The following is a 23,771-nucleotide window of genomic DNA, read 5'->3' as shown; positions in this document are numbered from 1 at the left end:
TGGGGACTCTTACATAAGGGATGCTCTGGGAACCCCGATTTAAGGGAGGGAACACTGAACACTCTGATGTAGGGAGAGGACTCTGTAAGGGGGAACACTGCGGCCTTTGGTGTAAAAGGGAACTCTGAGAACCCAGATATACCTTACTGTACCCACTCAAAGACAAGAGAGAGGAGGGGGGAGACTTCATTCACAGGCAGGGATGGTTGGTGAGCTCACTCACCACTTAGCAGTCAGCACCTCTCATTTAAATGTATCTGAGGCTGCTGGACTTCCAATTTCTGGCCCCCACTATCCTTTTCTGAGGCACAGCGCCAGGATTCGGAGTGTGGGCAGAGGGGGGTAAGGGCGTTAGGAAGAGGAGAAGATCGAGCCCTCTCTCCTCTCCTGTGTGTGGGTTTTTTTTTTTTGGGGGGGGGGGATTGTTAATATTGTTAGTGCTGGCTTTGGGCAGTGTGAAAGAGAGTGTAACAGACACTCTCAACTTAGACAACTGCAGCCAACAAACCTCCTGGGAAGCCATAGTCCAGTCTGAATGATGTGTCCGGGTTTCAGGCAGTCTGAAACCCGGACGCATGATTCCAAACCCGAACTGTCTGATGAATCCTGGACAGGTGGCAACCCTACTCTCTACCGAGATCAGGGTAACAACCCCATGTCCTAGGAACAAGGCGAGACTGTGATCGCTGTGTGAGATTGGTGACAGTGGGGCAAACAATCACTTGTAAAAGCCTTCGCCACCTTAAGCCTTCTCTTCTCTATTCTGCTACTGACCACCTATATGAAATAATCTCTCCCCTGTCCTGACCTTGCCATCTCTGTCTACAACAGTTCACTCTCTTCATCACTAGATGCACTTGCTCCTCTAACCGCACGCAGAATCAGGCCCCGACCATTACAACCCTGGCAAACTGACAACACTAGAAATCTCAAGAGACATTGCCGTGCTCTTTAACGGCTGTGGCGTAAAACCAAATGCCTCCAAGACTTCACCATATATAAATCTGCCCTTCTAAAATACAATTCCTGCCTCCATGCTGCCAAACAAGCCTACTTTGTATCTCTTATTAATACTTTGTCATCCAATCCCCGTTGGCTCTTCTCAACTTTTAACTCTCTGCTTCGTCCCCCACCCCCTCTACCCACTAACTCACTCACTGCCCAAGAGATTGCCAACCACTTCAAAGACAAGATTGATGCAATTTGCGAGGACACCTCCGCTGTGCGTACATCTTCCCCACCCAACATACCTGGCCTAATAGCACATTCAACACTCTCCTCTTTTGAATTGGCTACTACTGAAGAGGTTGCAAAACTTTTCTCAGATGCTCACCTAACCAATTGTCCCTTGGACCCTGTTCCCTCACAACTATTAAGGTCACCCTCTAATTCTATCCTATGCTCCCTCACTCGCATCTTCAATCTCTCCCTCTCAAGTGGCACCTTCCCCACCCCTCTAAAACATGCGCAGATCACCCCCATACTTAAAAAACCCTCACTACACCCCACCAACCTGAACAACTTAAGACCTATCTCATTGCTCCCACTCACCTCTAAACTTCTAGAACGCTTAGTCTGCAACCGCCTTAGCTCCTACCTCAGTGAAAATAACCTTCTTGACCCATTAATTTTGGCTTTCGCTCTCAGCACTCCACGGAAACTGCCTTACTAAAACCCACTAACGATCTACTAACTGCTAAAACCAACAGCCAGTACTCCATACTCCTACTACTTGACCTCTCTGTGGCCTTTGATACTGTTGACCACCCACTCCTCCTCAATAAACTACATTCCTTTGGCCTCTGAGATTCTGCTCTTTCCTGGTTCTCTGCCTATCTATCACAGCGCTCCTTCAGTGTCACGTACAACTCTGTCTCCTCCTCTCCATTGCCTCTTTCTGTGGGGGTCCCCCAAGGCTCTGTTCTTGGACCCCTTCTCTTCTCTATTTACACCTCCTCCCTTGGTCACTTGATAACCGCCCACAGCTTCCAATACCACTTATATGCCGATGACACCTAAATCTATCTGTCTACTCCTCACCTCACACCTCCAGTCTCCTCTCGCATTACTAACCTGCTAACTGACATATCAGCATGGATGTCATACCACTTCCTTAAACTAAACCTCTCTAAAACTGAGCTATTAATATTCCCCCTGCACATGCCCCCCTCCATGACTTTTCCATCAAAATCAACAATGCAACCATCAGGCCCTCCCCTCACGCCAGGGTACTCGGTGTAATCCTAGACTCTGACTTGTCATTTCAGCCCCAAGTCCAATCGTTGTCAAAAGTTTGTAGATTTCCCCTCCGTAACATCTCTAAAATTCGCCCCTTTTTAACAAATGAAACCACCAAACTCCTCATTCACTCACTCGTTATCTCTCGCCTTGACTATTGCAACTCCCTTCTCATTGGCCTGCCTCTCCATAGGCTATCCCCCTTCAGTCTATCATGAATGCTGCTGCCAGACTTATCCACCTTACCAACCACTCAGTGTCTGCCAACCCTCTTCTCCAATCCCTACACTGGCTCCCAATCACCCAGCGAATTAAATTCAAAATAATAACCACAACATACAAAGCCATTCACAACTCTGCCCCCGAGCTACATCACCAATCTTGTCTCCAAATATCACCCAAATCGTCCCCTCCGTTCTTCTCAAGACTTCCTACTCTCAAGCTCTCTCGTCTCCTCCTCCCATGCTCTTCTCCAGGATTTCTCCAGAGCCTCTCCCATCCTCTGGAACTCGCTACCTCCACTGGTCCAGCTATCCCCTACTCTTGCTACCTTCAGGCGATCCCTGAAAACTCATCTATTCAGGGAAGCCTATCACATCTCAAACTAATCTCCTACCACTTCCATCAGCTCATTCCCGACAGTTATAACATTTTGTACCACCTGCCCCACCCTATTAGGTTGTAAGCTCTTCTGAGCAGGGCCCTCTTAATCCTCTTGTATTTTATTGTATTGTAACTTTATTGTCTCCTTTTTATATCGTAAAGCGCTGCGTAAATTGCTGGCGCTATATAAATCCTGAATAATAATAATAATAACGTCGCCCCAGAACAGAACGTGAGGGGATCCCACCCACCATCATTTTACTATACAGTGAGGGGGGGGGGGAGTAGTTAAATGTATTTTTTTTTTTTTTTTGGTTGAGGAAAACGTGGAGAGAAACATTTAAAAAAAAGGGCGAAGGTCCGCTTTAAGGGCTTGTTAACACCATTCCTGTTTGGCTGTGCTGGTCAGCAGTGCCCATTGCAGTCCCAACACATACACAGAGCAATTGGCCTCTTGTCCTATTGTTTCAGTTTACACCAATGCACTGCATTGGCTTGTGCTGCAAAAATAGGACAGGTTACACCGTATCAAAACGCGCTAAGGCACATAAAGTTGAAAAAAATGTAATCTTTTTAGTAAAGTAAAAAAAGAAAACTGTAACACAGCTCCAATGCACATGTGTTGTAGTGCACAACAATACTTGGTAACACAACCATGCATTTGCTGTGTTGCAAGAAATGGTGCATATCCATTTTTTTGGACATTTTGATGCATTGCCAGCAAGGAATAGCTGTCTTAATGCAATGCACATCAACATGCAAGTAAAGTCATTAACACACATGCATTACCCCTATGCACTGCATGGGCAAAATGTGAACCCAGCCTGAGTCTGCCATGCCTTTCCATAGAAATAGCCACAGTTATGCAGAAACTGGAATATTTTCACACATTGCTGTGGAGCCTATTACTCTGTGTTAGCTATCGCTGGCAGCAGGGCCAGGCTACAAAGTGACAGTTGGCAGAAACTGGAGTTTTCTATTAAGATCCTGCAAAGGAAAATGAGCTTGTGTAAGTGTAGGTGTATGACACAGTAATAGAGCGCCCCCTGCTGTATTCACAGACACATTCACTGCTCAGTGTTTAAAATGATGAATCCCTGCCGCAACCTTTATTTTCCAATTTTGCATCTCGGTAATTAATGCATCTTAATCCAATAATCACAATTTATACATATGCACAGTATCTATTATACGTTTTTACTATTATTATTATTATTATTATTAATAAAGTAAATCTAAAGCCAAACCTTTACATTTTTAAGTGTGGGATACAGTGAGGAATGGTTTATATTAATGTTTGTGTCCCCTTGGGTAGAGATTCTCCTTTCTTTACTGTCCCCAAGATATAACAGGAAATGAGAGGAAATTGGCTCTCAATGGAAGAGTTCCTGAAACTTGCCCGTTATCCATAAATTATACAAGTCAGAGAGTGACAGAACCTCCTATAACTGAAATATTTATTTTTTGGGTGGACAGAAACCTAAAATCTTCATATATCTATAGGATTGTTTTTGTCACACAAAAATTAACCATAGGGAGATTTCTAGTTTCAAATGACCCTTTTGTTAAACTAGAATTCCCTAGAAAAGCTTAACCTGTAAAAGAAGGGTGTACATACAGTGGTGTGAAAAAGTGTTTGCCCCCTTCCTCATTTCCTGTTCCTTTGCATGTTTGTCACACTTAAGTGTTTCGGAACATCAAACCAATTTAAACAATAGTCAAGGACAACACAAGTAAACACAAAATGCAATTTGTAAATGAAGGTGTTTATTATTAAAGGTGAAAAAAAATCCAAACCATCATGGCCCTGTGTGAAAAAGTGATTGCCCCCTAAACCTAATAACTGGTTGGGCCACCCTTAGCAGCAACAACTGCAACCAAGCGTTTGTGATAACGTGCAATGAGGCTTTTACAGCGTCCTGGAGGAATTTTGGCCCACTCATCTTTGCAGAATTGTCCTAATTCAGTTACATTAGAGGGTTTTCGAGCATGAACGGCCTTTTTAAGGTCATACCACAACATCTCAATAGGATTCAGGTCAGGACTTTGGCTAGGCCACTCCAAAGTCTTCATTTTGTTTTTCTTCAGCCATTCGGTGGTGGACTTGCTGGTGTGTTTAGGATCATTGTCCTGCTGCAGAACCCAAGTTCATTTCAGCTTGAGTACATGAACAGATGGTCGGACATTCTCCTTCAGGATCTCTTGGTAGACAGCAGAATTCATAGTTCCTTTTATCACGGCAAGTCTTCCAGGTCCTGAAGCAGCAAAACAGCCCCAGACCATCACACTACCACCACCATATTTTACTGTTGGTTATAATGTTCTTTTTATGAAATGCAGTGTTCCTTCTACGCCAGATATACTTGGACACACACCTTCCAAAGAGTTCCACTTTTGTCTCACTCATTCGGTCCACAGAATGTTGTCCCAAAAGTCTTGGGGATCATCAAGATGTGTTGTGGAGAAATTGAGACGAGCTTTGATGTTCTTTTTGCTCAGCAGTGGTTTTCTCCTTGGAACTCTGCCATGCAGGCCATTTTTGCCCAGTCTTTTCCTGATGGTGGAGGCATGATCGCTGACCTTAACTGAGGCAAGTGAGGCCTGCAGTTCCTTGGACGTTGTTGTGGGGTCTTTTGTGACCTCTTGGATGAGTCGTCGCTGCGCTCTTGGGGTAATTTTGGGCGGCTGGCCACTCCTGGGAAGGTTCACCACTGTTCCATGTCTTCGCCATTTGTGGATAATGGCTCTCACTGTGGTTCGCTGGATTCCCAAAGCTTTGGAAATGGCTTTATAACCCTTTCCAGACTGATAGATCTCAATTACTTTCTTTCTCAATTGTTCCTGAATTTCTTTGGGTCTCGGCATGATGTGTAGCTTTTAAGGATCTTCTGGTGGACCTTACTGTGTCAAGCAGCTCCTATTTAAGTAATGCCTTGATTGTGAACAGGTGTGGCAATAATCAGGCCTGGGTGTGGCTAGAGAAATTGAACTCAGGTGTGGACAACCACAGTTATAGTATGTTTTAACAAGGGGGGCAATCACTTTTTCACACAGGGCCATGATGGTTTGGATTTTTTTTTCACCTTTAATAATAAACACCTTCTAATGTGTATGACCAGCTTTAGAATGCTGGGACAGCTGAATGTATTTTTTTAATGAAGGTACCACTGTCATTGCTGCAGTTCATTTTGGTAGTGGGAGAGCTGCTGGATAGTAATAAAGCTATGATAAAGAATTGAACCCGGACCCCTATACTTAAAGCAGAGATTAAAGCGAGAAGGCCCCCACCCCTGTGTGCCTTTCTTAAACTAGTTTCCCTTGGTTTCTATTGGCTAACCCCCCTCAACTGCCATCCCCTCTCCATTGAGAGTATCCGTTTGGGCCACTGAGGATAAAGGAAGGGCAGTTGATGGGCTTGGCCCTATGGTTTGACCCCTAGTGACATAGTGAAACTAGATTCAGTGAGGCACATAAAGGAGGGTTTTCCGGACATGTTCAGGTGCTCACTTAGCATAGGTGTGTGCAGGGCGTGTGCCGGGTGTGCCTAATCACCCCGTGCGGTGCAGATTTCCCCTGCTGATATTTCAACAAAGCCCCCCAACAGGGTTTTTTTTTTTTTTAATGTTAATAATACAAATAAAAACTTACTGACACCATCCACTGCCCTACAGACACCAACTTTTGCCCTACTGTTAAGTCCACTGCTCTACTGACACCGCCCACTGCCCTACTAACGCCGTCCATGTTTTGATACATTTGTGGTGCACACCCTAATACAAAAAGCTGTGCACACCTATGTCACTTAGACTTTGTCGAGTGAAGGTTAAAATGTGTGGCAGTTTAAGCAGTTTACAGACTAGTGACTGTATATGATATAATATATATGTACAAGGCTAAAAGAGGGGATGGCAGTACAATGACAAAGATTACATTATTGCTTCAGTATATAGTACAGTTGGCAGTAGAATACTGGGTACATTTGAAGTCGTTGGTGAATTCTGTAAATCCTGGAGCTGAGACCAAACCAGAACCTAAGACAAGAACAGATTGTTAGGAAAGTCATCAACGAACCAGAAACACTCCATATATCAGAGCATATAAAAGTCAAATTTCGTATCTGTTTTCATCAGAATTTTGATATTGATGGCTTCATGCTATTTTTTTAATGTTCACAAAATAATAATTTTGATATAATGTTAATGTAGCATCCTCCAAGTTAGGTGTGTTAGGTAAATTTATTTTTTTTGGCTCCTCTGTAATCAGTGAAGCCGTTATTGATTGTTTTGGGCTGGTTTGAATCTCACAGGCTTCAGATCTGATTGCTCTCCCCTGCTTTCTTGAGGTTTCTGAAATATAGGAGGTGGGCAAAGATAATGGGTGACCTGAAAGTTTTTTTTTGTGCTTCTGCCAATCCCTGGGAGGTGTGCCCAGTAGGTGACAAGGGAGGCATATAAAGAGCCTGAGCTTCAGAACAGCAGGTTTATCTTCCTGTGGAAGGGATTACACTCTTCTTGGAGGGGGTTGATAAACCCCCCCCTCCCCCGCATTAATTCTACCAACTTAAGCTGTTGTTCATTGAGGTCCCAGTTTTGGCATAGCTGGGGGGGCTTACTTTTAAAGATTATTTTTCTGAAGCTGATCAAGGGAACCCTCATCCAAGGACCTGGTCTGGAGAGCTCGCAGAAGCGTGCCCGTCTGACTGTACAGTGGCATTGTGAACATTAACCTCTCCCTCACTGTGGAGTGCCTTGTAGATACTAAAAGGAGGCATTAGGAGATCCTGTGACATTGGGAGTACTGACCTGAGCTCAGGGTCCTAATGACTGTGTGCTGTTTTCCTTTGAGTGGAAGAGCCAGTGGTAGTTCTGCCAACAGTGCTTGCTCCTGCATAGACACAGTTCAGGGAAACTTAGCGAAGTGAAGTGTCCTCCTCAATCCCAGACTGGCCATAGGGCACACCGGGTATTTGCCCAGTGGGCCGCGGCCCCTGGGCTGCATGTTCTAGGAAGAGCGGCCTCTTGATGACTGGGCCGCACATCGGAAGGTAAGTGGCGACCGTGGTCTGGACTGGGCTAACACAGACCGCGGCCGCTGCTCACCTCTCGCTATATGGGCATTCCTAAAGCAGGGCCAGCACCAGCAAACTTACAAGGTGTAGAAGAAGGCCGGGAGAGCTCCTGTAACATGCGCATGCAGGAAGTGCCTGCAGGGGACAGACACCTCGCGGGCCGACCGAGCTGGAGGTATAGCTGCACTACAGGACAACGGCGGCCTCTCTCCTAACACCAGCTGGGATAGTGCGACAGCTGCACAGGGAGGAAGGTGAGCACAAGGAAAACTGTTCCAGTGTGTGTTACATCCAAAGTCCCGCTCTGTAGTGGCAGGGAAAGGGGGTGGATTGGGGCTGTCTATTTACTGGTCTAGGGCTATCTCTTTGCTGGTCTGGGGCCATCTCTTTGCTGGTCTGGGGCTGTCTCTTTATTAGTCTGAGGCTGTCTCTTTAATGGGGAAATGGAAAAAAAGAGGGCGCACCAACCTTCTGCATTATCCTTATAAATTTTATTAAAAGAGTACATTGAAAACTACTCAAAAACGTGAAAGAAAACCGCAATATAAATAGCCTTCAGATGATGGCAGACTCCAGATGGTAATGGAGAAGATTTTGAGGGCCACTGCCGGCTGACACATTTCAAAGAGATACCTTCTTCCTCTGAGCCCAGCAGTGTTGTCTCCTTCAGCTTCTTATATATATATATACACAAGTGTGCATTCATAGAGCTCCTCCCAGAGGGGTTCAGGGGTCCCTCCCACAAATGTGGGTTGTTCTCAGCAAGAGGGCAACGCCCAATTGACAACTAAGAAATACATCCATGCATACATCTATACAAGTAAACGTACACACATACACCTATACAATCGATTAAATAAGTACCCATAGAACAATGCGGATGGTGTTTACAAACATCTGTACCCGCAGTGAGTTGTCAAAACACAGGCCAGACATATGCAGCAAAAGTAATCAAACAACAACGGTCAAAAAAATGGGCAAACATGGTGATCTGAATCTTAGCCCATAAGTAATTATGCAGAGTCATTGGGTAATCATTTCACAGCCATCTTGGATTACCCAATCAAAGTGTTACTTATCAGCACCATGCACCATTACTTAGGGAGATCGGGAGCTTGTCCCATCAGATTGCTAGTTATCAGAGCTATATACCACCAATAGATGTGGTAACTACCACATCAGTGGCGTTATTAGCCTCCCTTCACGGCCGGACCCATGTCTGGAATGCACGTTGCATTGTTTGCGATCCAGAAAACCAGAAGTGCGGACCGGACATCACTTCCCGCACAACCACCGTCGCACAGGACTGACGTCAGACATAATAGTCAGCCGCCGCCATTTTGCTGTAGACTATCTGATAGAGGGGAAGGCAGACATGTCTGCCACTCTCTATACAGGCCAATGCTAGCGCGAGCCAACCAAGAGAGGGAAAAAGGTTCCTCGCAATGAGCACATACCACTCTTAGCCCTTGTACACACGGTCGGAGATTCCAATCCCAGTAGCACCTTTAGTTCAGTGTTTTGGACAATTGCATCCCAATGCTGTAACTGAACCTGAATAACAGGGCATTATGTGCCTTCACAAAGTGGGAGTTCTAAGCCCTTGTACACACGGTCGGAGATTCCGACAACCAAATCCGTCAGAGTAATTCAGACGAATTAATTCTGAAAGAGGTCCGGAAGTGATGCTGCATACACACGGTCGGACTAAGTTGACGGAAAATCCGATTGTACATAACGTGATGACGTTATTTAGTTACGACGGGACTACATTCAGGCTAGTAGCCAATAGCTTTGGTCTAGGAATTTGATCTGAGCATGCGTGGCACTTTGTCCGTCGGAGTAGGCTACACATGATCGGAGTATGTCCAATAGAAGCATTTTGTCAGAAAATTATACTGGCAAGTTGGAAAACTTGGTCCGTCGGATATTCCGATGGAAACAGTCCGATGCAGACCACACACAGTCGGAATATCCGACAAAACGGTCCGATAGGAAACATTCCGTCGGAATCTGAGCCCCTCTGGGATCAAATCACCAAAATAGGCAACCCTCATCAAAATGCACACACACCCCTTAATAAATTATATTAAATTAAGATCAGGTGGGCATAGGGTACATGTATACCAATGTATATACACACATATGGTAAAAACGCATAATAATCATACATTGTAGGCAGCCATGGCCATAGCTGCTCATTGGCTCCTTCAGCTATGGCTCCTTCCCCTCTCTAGCACGGCTCTCCAGTGAATGCCAGAGGGACAGAGCAGACAGCGGTGGCTGACAGTCATGGCTCTTTGCTCAGAGCAGCAGGGAGAGCTGTGCGATCAGTGGTGTTTGATCGCTCAGTTGTCTGCCTTCGAGCTGGCAGGGGACAGATGCAGCATCCACCTAGTTAGGTATGATTTAAAAAAAAAAAAAATCCCTGAAGTAAACTGCTAAATACCAAGCAAACTTTATAATCATTTATTTGTCCAGACCATAACCTGTTATCAAACTATTTACAAACCCTTGCTTTCTTTCTGTTCCTCTTTGTTCTATCTTTGTTTTGTTTTTTTAGGATGATACTCCCAGTATTCTTAGATGGCATGGTGCTGTGAACACATTAGATTGACAAAATGTATCTAACCATATGTTAATCACTGTTGCTAATATCATTGTTGGCTCCTTGGAGGAGTACATCAACTTTACTGAATGTGTTATAACGTTTATAATATTTTTGTTATAATGAAAATGAATTAAAAGAGAAGATTGGGATGTTTCTTTTAGTTTAAGTCAGTAATAAGGAAAAGAACAACTGCAGAGATCCTATATAGGTAATACCAGTGAATAGTCTTTTGCCACCTGCTTGCTTTTTATTGGGTAAAGGTCCTCTTCAAAAAGCCAGTGAATAGAAACTTTTTAGATTTTGCTTTACCTGACTTGACTGAAAATCCATTTTAAACTTTAATGTTTAATAATAAAATAACCCAAAACCCATGAATAAAATTACACAAAACTTCAGGAAGGTCAGATGGAGCAAAAGTTTATAACGTCTAACTAGCCTGATAAATATGGTCTCATACTTCTCAAGGTATGAAGGATCTTACCTTCAGCAAGGTTGCGGAGGTTGCAGTAGTTGATGCCATTGTCCAGCACAATATACCATGGTTCTGATACAGAGAATGCCTGAAAAGTTAGACATTAAACATTGTTATGTATTTTTTAATTCTTTACCTAAATTCTTTAAATAAATAATGTTATCGCATTAGTAACCTCATACAAGGAATAATAGGCGTCTACAGTGCCTTGAAAAAGTACACCTTGAAGCTTTCCACATTTTGTCATGTCATGTCATTTTTACAACCAAAAGTGTAAATGTATTTTATTGGGATAGACCAACACAAAGTGGGACATAATTGTGAAGTGGAAGGAATATGATAAATGGTTTTCAAAATGTCAATACTTTGTAGAACCACTTTTTGCTGCAATTACAACTGCAAGTCTTTTTGTCTCTACCAGATTTGCATATCAGGAGAGTGACATTATTGCCCATTCTTCTTTGTAAAATAGCTCAAGTTCTGTCAGATTGGATGGAGAGTGCCTGTGAACAGCAACTTTCAAGTCTTGCCACAGATTCTCAACTGGATTTAGGTCTGGAATGGGCCATTCTAACACATGAATATGCTTTGATCAAAACCATTCCAGTGTAGCTCTGGCTGTATGTTTAGGGTCGTTGTCCTGCTGGAAGGTGAACCTTCTAAGATCGCCCTGTATTTGGCTCCATCCATCTTCCCATCAACTCTAACCAGCTTCCCTGTCCCTGCTGAGGAAAACCATCCCCACAACATGATGCTGCCACCACCATGTTTTACAGTGGGGATGGTGAGTTCAGGATGATATACAGTGTTAGTTTTCCACCGCACACAGCGTTTTGCTTTTAGCCCAAAAAGTTCCATTTTGGTCTCATCTGACCAGAGTACCTTCTTCCACATGTTTGCTGTGTCCCCCACATGGCTTCTCGCAAACTGAAAACGGGACTTCTTATGGATTTCTTTCAACAATGGCTTTCTTCTTGCCACTCTCCCATAAAGCTCAGATTTGTGGAGAGCACGACTAATAGTTGTCCTGTGGACAGATTCTCCCACCTGAGCTGTGGATCTCTGCAGCTCCTCCAGAGTTACCATGGGCCTCATGGCTGCTTCTCCGATTAATGCTCTCCTTGGCCTTGGCTGGACTGTCAGTTTAGGTGAACGGCCATGTCTTGGTAGTTTTTCAGTTGTGCCATACAATATTTTCGGATGATGGATTGAACAGTGCTCCATGAGATGTTCAAAGCTTGGGATATTTTTTCATAACCTAACCCTTCTTTAAACTTCTCCATAACTTTATCCCTGACCTGTCTGGTGTGTTCCTTGGCCATCATGATGCTGTTTGTTCACTAAGGTTCTCTAACAAATCTATGAGGGATTCACAGAACAGCTGTATTTATACTGAGAATTCATTACATACAGATGGAGTCTATTTAATAAGTAGGTGACTTCTGAAGGCAATTGGTTCCACTAGATTTCAGTTAGAGGTATAAAGGGGGCTGAATACAAATGCACACCACACTTTTCAGATATTTATTTGTAAAATAATTTGAAAACCATTTATCATTTTCATTCCACTTCACAATTATGTGCCAGTTTGTGTTGGCCTATCATATAAAATCCCAATAAAATACATTTACGTTTTTTGGTTGTAAAATGAGAAAATATGGAAAATGTCAAGGGGTATAAATACTTTTTCAATGCACTGTATGTAATCTGTATTCTGTATCACCATAATCTATTTCTGCAGACCCTTTTTCTTCAAAAGCAAACCATCTGTGAGCTACCCTTTTGATCATTGCATTATATATGTTAACTTCATGGCAAAGGTAAAACAAATCTTAATGCCTGAAACCAGTTTTGCAGCTTTGACACGTGTTGCTAAAACTGTACATATCATTGCAACTACTTTGTGTATCCAGGTGGATTATATCTTGTTTCTTGAGGACAAATTGAGCTTTCATTTGGTTGTAAATGGCAATGGATAACTCCTGATTTTTTTAAAAATGAAATTAGCAAAAAATATTTTTTTAAATCATAATTTTTTGAAATGTAGGTCTGTATTTCTTGCCATTACCATAACTGACCACCAAAGAACAACCCAATTTCCTGCTCCTGACGATCGCAGCAATACCACATATGTGTATGTTAGTTGTTGTTTGTACCTGTAGTACAGCCCAGAAACAATAGTACATATTTTGCTTTCTTTTATCTTACCTAAAACACACTGACACAAAATTATTTATTGATTTCAGGTACTTATATAGCACCGTTAATTTATGCAGTGCTTTACATATACATTGTACATTCACATCAGTCCCTACCCCCAAGGAGCTTACACTCTAAGGTTCCTAACTCACATTCATACATACTAAGGACAATTTAGGATCCAATTAACCTACCAGCATGTCTTTGGAGTGTGGGAGGAAACTGGAGTACCTGGAGGAAACCCACACAGACACAGGGAGAACATTCAAACTCCAGGCAGGTAGTGTCCTGGTTGGGATTCAAACCAGCAAACCCTTCTTACTGGTTGGTTAAGGTGCTATCCGCTACACCACTGTGCTGCCCCACTTTTTTTGACCTTACCTAAAACACATTCACCTGAACCTTTGATCCTGACCCTAACCCCTGTAACAAAAATATAAATTAAAGTGGCATGCCACTGCTAAAAGATCCAGATATGACTTCAACCACTTCAATACCAGACACTTTCACCCTGCCTAGGCCAATTTTCAGAGCTGTCACACTAAGGTCCCTTTCACATGGAGCGGATCCGTTTGATGGACTCTGCTAGCTCAGCTAGGATCGTTCCATTGATCCCCGCTGAGCCAGCGGATGACAGGTCCGTCTCCGCTCACTGTGCAGGGTCAGACCTGTCAGAGCACTGCTCTCCTCTATGGTGAGATCGGATGACAATGGACAGCCTGTCCATTTCAATGGATCCCATCTGATCTGCTGGACCTTCAAGATCCTCTCAAATCAGACGGATGGGCGATGCGTTCGCCATCCATCTGATTTGAGCGGATCTTGACGGATCGGATTGCAGGCGGGTGTCAGTGGACACATCTCCGCTGATATCTGCCTGCCATAGAAGTCAATGGTTGGTCCGCTCGGATCTGCCTGAAAAACTAACAGGTGGACCGATCATGTGAAAGGGGCCTTAGAATGCTAATTACTCATTCATGCAACACTGTACGCAAATACATTTTTTATTACTTTTTGAGACAGATAGAGCTTTCTTTTGGTGGTATTTATTCACCACTAGGTGTTTCTAAATATTGTTTTATATATGAAAATGACCAAATATTTTTAAAAAATAAATGTTTTCTTTGTTTATGGTATAAAAATTTGCAAATAAATAATCTTTCTTCATAAATGTAGACCAAAATGTATTTTGCTACATTTCTGGGGGTGGTGTGGGGTTGTTTTTTAGGGGTTGGGCTTGGTCCCTTAGTTCCAGTGAAGGGAACTCTTAAGGTGTCAGTATACCAAGACATTTTGGAGAATTTAATGCTCCCAACTTTGTGGAAACAATTTGGGGATAGCCCCTTCCTGTTCCAACATGACTGCGCACCAGTGCACAAACAAGGTCTATAAAGACATGGATGAGCGAGTTTAGGGTGGAGGAACTTGACTGTCCTGACCTCAACCCGATAGAACACCTTTGAGATGAATTAGAGCAGAGACTGCAAGTCAGGCCTTCTTGTCCAACATCAGTGCCTGACCTCACAAATGCACTTCTGGATGAATGGTCAAACATTCCCATAGACACACTCCTAAACCTTGTGGACAGCCTTCCCAGAAGAGTTGAAGCTGTTATAGCTGCAAAAGGTGGGCCAATTCAATATTGAACCCTACAGACTAAGACTGGGATGTCATTAAAGGGAATGTGTGTTTAAAGGCAGGTGTCCCAAAACTTTTGGCAATATGGTGTATTATTTAGTATTATTTACATTATTTGTATGAAAGTTATAGAGTCTACAAACTATAGACAGTATTTTAAAATGTATCAATCCTGATGTACTAACTGCCTATTAGATTTCTTCAGGCCCTAAAATGCCAGGACAGTACAAATACCCCCCAAATGACCACTTTTTGAAAAGTAGACAGTCCAAGGTATTTAGTAAGAGGCTTAGTGAGTTTTATGAAGGTAATTTTTTTGTCAGAAAATTTTGGAAAATTAAAAAATTAAATAATTTTACACCGAGTTCACTATATGGACCAATTTTGTATTTATACGTGTTGATCATATCCCCCTTAATCTCTTCTTCTCAAGAGAGAATAAATTCAATTTAGCTAATCTTACGCCAATCCAGCTGAGCTCCTCCATGCCTCTTATCAGGTTCCTTGATTTCCTTTTTACATATTCAGTTATATTCCTTGTAATATTTAAATGATGATAGTGTTCCTTCATTACTTTTTGGATTTAGCAAACAACCCCCCCCACCCATTGGTAGATCGGCAGCTTACCCCCCTACCCTGAGCACTTAATGGAAGGGCCGCCCCTGCTGGTCACTGTGATAGCCAATCACACTGATCATGTGAGTGCAAGCTGGTCCAAAAGCTCCTGATTGTTAGTATGAGACCCGGAGCTGTTACAGTTCAATCCCTGTGCTGAATCGGCTCAATCAATGTGCACCCAGTGGAGCCCTTTGTGTCTGTGGTGCCATAGTTCCTTAAGCAGTGTTGTAGGTAGGGTCAGATTTACAATAAGGCAGAAGTCCTTATCTGTGTAGGTATTTCAGGGTCACTTACTCAAAGCTTTGAAGTCAAAGGGTTAGCATGACAGCCAAGTAACTAGCGTTTTTAGAAAGAGGAGACAAGCCCCACATGCTCTCATACAGTTTCCTGATACAATGGCAGTTTAGCATTCTTTTAGCGTTACCTTAGAGTATATTTCCTCCAAGGGCATAGGATGATTCTACAATTATTGCATGTAATATTCTAAATTACATTCACAGATTGACACTAAATCAATGCATTAAAGTATTTGAAAACGCACAATAAAAACGTACATTCTCACACAGTCCCTTGTGTGAATATAATAATCCTGTATTAATATTGAGGAACTGCATTTTTTTTAACATGAAAATCATGCAAAGAACTCAATCAAAAACCTGAATCATTTATAGAGAAATAATTCATTGCTCCTCCAAATACATAATATATACAGTACACTAAAGTCCATTTATAAAAAGCTTGCTATGTGAAAGGCTCAGAATTTGCACAGCCATCACAAATAGTTGCTATATTGTGTGTGTGTGGCGCCCTCCTGTGTACTGTAGGTAAATTTAGTTGGACTCCTATTGTAGCCAAAGGAGACCAGGTTAAAGTGATATTAAAGTCTTGACTTTTATATTTTATTTTATTTTTTATTAAAAATATCAAACATGTCATACTTTCCTTCTCTACGCAGTCATTTTGTACAGAGCAGCCCCAATCCTCCTCTTCTCGGGTCCCTCTCCGGCTCTCCTATCTCCTCTCTACTGCCGAGTGCACCCACAGTAAGCAGCTTGCTATGGGGGCACCCAAACCGAGCTGCTGGCCTCTCTCTCTCCCCATTGGCTCACTAACTTAAATTGACAACAGCGGGAGCCAATGGTGCTCTGCAGCTGCCTCAGCCAATTAGAGGGAGACAGCCAAGTCTCTTGTGCAACATCACGGGATCAAGATGGGGCTCAAGTATTAGGAGGCTGAAGGGGGCTGCTGAACACAAACGTTTTTTTTATCCTAATGCATAGAATACATTAAGATAAAAAACCTTCGGACTTTACAACCACTTTAATTTGTTGTTGGCAGAGCTCCAAGGGCTTAGTCTCTGCTGCCTCCCCCTGGCTTCTAGGGCTTAGTTCTGGAACTTAGAGGGCAGAGGAGCAGAGATAAGGCCTGAATATTTATAGGGTCTCTTCCAATCCCTGGGGGAGGAAGGCCCAGAAGGTGGAGGGATAGCCCTTAAATATTCTGGAGCCTGGCCATGTGGCAGCAGAGTCCAGGGTCCTGTGGCCTGAGAGGGGACCCCTGTGCTGGGGGGCTCTGCCTCCGGGCAGAAGGAGCCAGAGATGGAAGAGAGAAAGAAAGAAGCTTAGGAAGCCTTGCACCCTTTCAGCCTTAGCAAGGCTTAGCTGAGTCACCATGGGAGCCATTGAGACCTGTCCAGCAGGAGGCCTGTTCAGCACATGAGCTACAGGAGCTTTACAAGGGACTGAGTAAGTATCTTCAATTCTATACCCCAGAACCTATAGAGGAGAAGCAGCCAGGTGCAATACTCAGCTAGTTATCTACAAAGGATAGCTTAGAGCCATTCAAGCCATCACATCTATCCTATACCTCTGCTTGGGGACTCTAGTGAGGAGACAGGTGCTTTGGCATTACTCTGAGGAGGGGTCTGTACAGTTTGTCTCATGGGAGCACAGCCTTGTGATCTTTATGGAAGCCGGACATAGTTTGTTGTATATCCTCAAGTTCTATTCCACTACAATTCTGGGCATCCCATGCAAAACTTTCCCCATCCAAGTTGAGTCTCCTAATGAACTAAAAAAAAGAAAGCCCTTGGACCAGTTTTTGTCTACAGAGGAGTGCATGCTGAAAATACCTTGTGCCTGAATGTGTATGCAAAGGGGGACCCAAAATCCAGCATCCCCTAAGAGGGTAGCTCTACATGTGAAATATGTTTATTACCTATAGTTGTGAGCTCCATCTACTGGCAAAAGCACAGTATTTTCCTGAAATACCTCAATAAGGAAAATGTTGCATTATGGCCACTAGATGGAGCTGACGATCATAGGAAATAAACATATATAACACACATTATGACAATTATTCATGAAAGCTGTGAGAATGTATGAGGCATAGCAACATTTTAATAAATAGGGCCTTTTGTGCAGTTCTGATATTACATGGGGGGGCAGATAATAACACCCTTTCCAAATACACTAAAATCTTTGTAACTGAAAAAAAAAACAACAACAATGTCTACGTTCACAGCCAGCTTTTTTTCAAAATTTTCTGTTGTCTGTAACAAACCATGGACTTTAAGACACATACCGACACCTTGCAGGATTGGATTGCAGCAATGGGCTTCAACTTGAACGTCAGGTCATCCACATAATTGTGTATCAAGTTCCTGTGCTTTGCCACAATATAATGTACATTGGCTGACTGGAGCTAATAAAACAAAAATGACCTTCATGAGAAAATAATATTAAATATGTTGTATACTGGATCTTGGGTATCAAATTAGCTTAACTCCCTGAGTGCTGGCGCCTCCCGACCCTTTAAGAGGTAAGCAGAGATGGGCATTTTGATCATGTGACACCACTATGAATGGCTGTCACAGTGGTCACATGATCAGAAAGCAAGTAGCGATTGGGTGCATTCCGTTACCCTGCTGGTAACTGCGCGCAGGATTCACACTCTGGGCACAGCATTGTTTACATTCTGAGATGCATGTATGCGGCCTCTTGGCGTTAAGGCCCACCCACCAAGAGGTCGCATATATGCGTACGGCTGGTGTTAAGAGGTTAAAGCCGAAGTTTATTATGCTTATATTTTGCCTTCTCTGCCCCCCCCCCCCCCTCACACACACTTCCCCACTCCATCAACATGCTAATTTGTATTTTTAACAAAACCTGTTTTCATTATATAGTCAATTTTAGACCCAGAGACATCATTACTGGGTATCTGTGCTTCTTTACACAGTGAAGCAGACAATGACAATGCAAGCGGTTGGATAGGTGCTGATAGCACACCTCCCAACTTTTTGAGATGGGAATGAGGGACACCTACCAGCAAAAGTATGTAGACATAGGACACACCCCTTGTCACGCCCCCTTAAAGGAGAATTGTACAAAAAAAAAAAGATTGGTTAAACCCACAAGTGCTTTTTTACCACTACTATTCCTTTATATTGGCTTTAGGAATTTACAAATACAGCAATTTTGAAATCAGATGGAAGGTTTAGGGCTGGAAAACACTTTTTGAAAGATAGAAAGTGAATCTTATATACATCTATATAGATCAGACCAAAATGAGGGACAAATGAGGGGGAAAGAGGGACAGAGGGACATTGCTCCAAATCAAGGACAGTCCCTCAAAATCAGTGACAGTTGAGAGCTATGTGATAGTTAGCGTCTGAGAAATGTGACATCATCTTTTTGCAGTACTCTACTCAAGAGCCCTCAGTTCTGATGCAAGCAGTGGGCTGGCTCTTGGGAGGAGTTATGCAAATATCAAACTCATACATTGGGAGGAGTTATACAAACATCAAAATGTCTTGATGGGTGGATGTCAGTGTGGAGAAGCGGGCTTTCCTGGACAGGCTGTATTTGCATGCAGACCGCCCTAAGTAAGGCTCTTATGTGATGCTCAGCCTTTGTGATTGAAAGGACTGAAATCCAACAAGTCAAAAGAGCGTCCCAGAAACAGTAACACTGTGGAGGAAAGACTAGATGATACTGGATGTCCTCTAGCCAGGAAATGAGGCAGGCTCTGTGTAACTTGCTGCTGGTTCTAATGCACATTGTGAGAAGCTCACAGTGTGCAGTGAAATCAGAGTAAGAAATTCCAGTACAACTTTAGAAGACACTATCCATAGCTCCCAACTGACCCTGGTTTCGAGGGATTGTCCCATATCTGGAACAAAGTCGTTCTGTTCCTCCTCATTTGTCCCTTATTTTGGTCTGATCTATATAGTTGTATATAAGATGCACTTTTAATCTTTCAAAAAGTTTTTCCCAGTGCTAAACCTTTCATCCAATTTCTAAATTGTTGCATTTATGAATTTTAAAAGCCAATATAAAGGAATAGTAGTGGTAAAAAAAACACTTGCGGGTTTCATTCATATTTTTTTTTGTATAATTCTCCTTTAAGAGGGTGTGGCAAGGGGTGTGTCCCTCATTCCCATCTCAAAAAGTTGGGAGGTATGCCTATCATAATCTAGGCAATTCTACATGTGCATACAAAGAACTATGAGGATGTATCAAAAAGTTTCAAGACTAGTTTTGTAACACACCAACAGATGGCAGCACAAGGCTGCATGCAGTCACAGGGAGCACCAACCTTCATACGTCAGGCCCCATTCACACCTCAGCCCTTTGTAGCTTGAAGCCTGAAGCTCCGAAACGCTGGAGGCGAAAAAATCAATTATTCTCTATGGAGACGGTTCACATCTCCACTCCAAAACTCTAGAAGCTCAAACAAGTTCTGGAGCTTTTTTTGTCGCTCGAATCGGGCAGATGTGGGCATTTTTGGCGCATTTGTATTCCCACAGAAATGAATGGAAACGCACAGTTCTCATGCTTTTGTGCGTATTTGCACGTTTTGTTGCACATTTTTACACAAATTTCTGCTCTAATTAAAAATTTTATAAATAAAATAGTAATATTATATGAACAAAACAAATGGAAAATAAATACACAAAATACAAAAAATTGTCATATATAAGTAAAATATAAGTAAAATAAGTTAATAATAATAAAATATAAGTAAAATAAGATAATAATATGTAATAATACAGTAATAAATAATAATTAACCTCTAACCTTAAAAAATATAAAATACATTATTATTAATTTTGATAATAATAATAATAAAATAACAACCAAACTCGAACAAAAAAAAAATACATTATTAATAATAATAATAATAATTATTATTATTATTATTATTATTATTTTTGTGTTAGGGTGTTTAGCAATTTTTTATTATTTCATTTTTTATGGGGTAAGGGTTAAAGTTCAGGGTTAATTATTTATTTATTGTTACTTAGTATTCATTTATTTAATTTATTTATTTTATTTATTATTTTTTTTTTTTGTAAATCTGTTTATTGAGTTTCGTAACATTTAACAGTAAAACACAAAGACAACTAACAAAACCAAAACTAATAAAAAAGAAAAAAAAGAGAGAAAAAAAAAAAAAAAAAAAAAGAGGCAGCACACATTGGTCATGACAATAATGGGCTTTGGAGCCCGCAAAGACTTAGGATGAGGCAATCAATTACTAGTAATATATCAGTGAGCTCGAGATCTCACGATGGTCCCAGCCTGTGACATGCAAGGGTAATATGGCGCCATGGGGCTAGAACGTCGATCACCAAACAGAGAGCACATTTACTATCACAAATTCCTATTCATAGGGTGAGGGCGTCAGGTTTAAGATTTATGAAGGGGGGAAGTCAGAAGCCGTGGAGGGATCCGCCAGCCATTTGGACCAGACCTTACTATATTTTTGGGGGCAACCCCTATTGGCATAACAGTCTTTGTATAGGGGCAGGCTGTCGTTGACTAGCCGTTTCCACAGAGAGAGGGGAGGAGGAGTGGGCTTACGCCAGCTAAGGGCTATGGCTTTGCGGGCGTAAAAGAGAAGCAACCCGACCAGAGTACGGTTAGCCACAGTGGGAATCAGTTCCTCTATCAGGCCCAGTATGCAAATTGCTATGGAGGGTTGGATCGATATGGTGGTGACCTGCGTAATGACCTTTAGTATCTCCTTCCAGTATTCGGTAATGGGTGGGCAGGTCCAGAAAATGTGGGTGAAGTCCCCCGGTATCTCCCCACACCGCCAGCAGCTGGGGGGGGAGGTGGGGTTCATTTTGTGTAGCCTATGTGGGGTAAAATATGCACGGTGGACCATCTTGAATTGTACTAGTCGATCTCTCAGGGAGACCAGGGATCTAAAAGGAAAGTCCCACACGTCATCCCAATCGTCATTGTCGAAGTCCGGGATGTCGTGCAACCATTTATTCCTAAGTTTTTCCAAAGTGGGAAGGGAGGTCAATACTAAGTGGGAATAGAGTCGTGAGGTGGGCTTATGTGTGCATCCGGACCTGAGGAGGTCCTCCAGGGCGGATTGAATGATCTGGATGGGGGGGTTTGGGAATTGGTGACTAAAGGCGTGGGAGAGTTGGAGGTACCTAAAAAAATAGCTTGGCGGGGCATTGAAGTCAGAGATCAATTTAGAAAATGGAACCAGCGACTGAGTGGAGATCACCTGGACCACCGTTTTTATGCCAAGTTTAGTCCAAGCGTGGGGTTCAGGTAGTTTGTAAAAATGTCCTAGGGTAGGGTTTAACCACAAGGGGGCAGCCGGGGAGAATGCAGTTTTAGGGTATTTTTCAAGTTGAAGTCCCACCGCCCATGCACGAAGTGTGGTGCGCATGGAGGGGGTCTATTTATTTTATTTATTATTTATTTATGATTTTTATTTGTGTACTTATTTGACATTTATTTATCCATTTATTAGTATTCGTATAATAATAATAATAATAATAATAATACATAAAATAAAAAATAAATGAAATAATAATAAATAACCCTAACCTCAATTTCTAATCCTAACCTAAACTGGACTCGAACCCCTTACCCTAATGAAAAAAAATTATAATAAATGAATAATAATAAAAGAAGAAATAAAAGCTAATGAAAAAGCTAAAAAAAAAGCTGAAATACCTAGCAACAAATGATGCAACAGATAATAGTTTACTCTATTGGCCAATAAAAAACATCAAAGCCCAAAAACGCTGCATACAAATGCGCAAAAAAACACTGGAAAAGCGATCAAAGACAGGTGTGAATGTAGCCTAAAAGCCCCATACACACTATCAGATTTTCTGCTGATTTTTTCCTTCAAATTTACCAAAACCATATAGTATGAGGTCAAACCTTAGGAGTTTCAATTTGTATGCAATCAGGCAGGCCCTTCACTACATGGTTTTGGTAAATCTGAAGGAAAAAATCAGCAGAAAATCTGATAGTGTGTATGGGGCTTTAGGGTGCCAAAAAACATCGTCCTGTGTACACTGGGAGCTGTGCAACTGGTGCTATGCCATACCTCCCAACATTTTGAGATGGAAATTAACGAAAAAAAAAAAGGTTAATTAAATTCACATGGCTTTTGTTTTTACCACTACTATTGTTTTATATTTGCTTTTGAAATGTATAAATGCAGCCATTTATAATTTAGATGACAAGTTTAGCACTGGGGAACACTTTTTGAAAGAAAAAAAGTGATTTTTATATACAACTATATAGATCAGACCAAAATGAAGGACGAATGAGGGGGAAAGAGGGACAGAGGGACATTTCTCCAAATCGGGGACAGTCCCTCGAAATCAGGGACAGTTGGGAGCTATGATATTCTGACCACGTGCGTTACCAGGTCTGCTTTTTCATCATGGATAGCAATGATGTCATTGATGACAATGGCAACACTGCAATGAGTCGTTCGAGGTGATTTGAGTGGCACGCATGCTTCAAGAGTAGAAGAACATCACTGGAAGACAAGAGATCAGGAAGACCTTCAACAAGCTCAACCTCCGAAATTGTCCAAACCATTCGGGGAACTTGTACATGATGATCATCGGAGAACAATTGCATGTGCCACTCAAAACACCTCGAAAGACTCATTGCAGCATCGCTGTAAACGTGCCAAATCATGTCATACGTCTCTGTGGCAGATTTGCCCAGTTTCACGCAAAATTTAATGTTTGTCCTTTCTTCTAACTTGCTGTCCATGATGAAATAGCAGACGTGGTAACACATGGTCAGAATAGCACCAGTTGCACTGCTCCCGATGTACACAGGACGATGTCTTTTGGCACACTGATTTATAAAGGTTGCTGCTCCCTGTGACTTTTGATACCACCTTGTACATACGCAGGGATTATCTCCAGTAAAAACAACGCAGCAGTCATGTTTAACCACCTGCCAACCGCTGCACGCCGATATACGTCGGCACAATGGCAGCGATGGGTAAATGGGCGTACCTGTATGTCCACTTTAAGAGCC

At 42.3% G+C, this 23,771-nt stretch overlaps 1 protein-coding gene across 1 annotated transcript in view; it reads right to left on the bottom strand.

The window, feature by feature from the left end:
• Positions 1 to 6,112: 6,112 nt before the first annotated feature.
• LOC143996069 (uncharacterized) overlaps positions 6,113 to 23,771 on the bottom strand; it is a 35,972-nt gene continuing 18,313 nt past the window's right edge. Inside the window, exons 3-5 of the mRNA XM_077490888.1 lie at positions 18,031 to 18,150; positions 11,002 to 11,080; positions 6,113 to 6,872 (exon numbers count right to left, since the gene is read on the bottom strand). Of these exons, the coding sequence (XP_077347014.1) occupies positions 6,781 to 6,872; positions 11,002 to 11,080; positions 18,031 to 18,150 (291 nt within the window). The 3' untranslated portion in view covers positions 6,113 to 6,780. The remainder of the gene's footprint in view (positions 6,873 to 11,001; positions 11,081 to 18,030; positions 18,151 to 23,771) is intronic.

Source organism: Lithobates pipiens, unplaced genomic scaffold, assembly GCF_037356315.1.
Source record: "Lithobates pipiens isolate NorthernLeopardFrog02 unplaced genomic scaffold, aLitPip1_a1.2 Scaffold_19, whole genome shotgun sequence".
NCBI classification, from domain to species: Eukaryota; Metazoa; Chordata; class Amphibia; order Anura; family Ranidae; genus Lithobates; species Lithobates pipiens.
The sequence above is the reverse complement of the archived record's forward strand: the minus strand, read 5'-3'. Positions and strand labels throughout refer to the sequence as shown.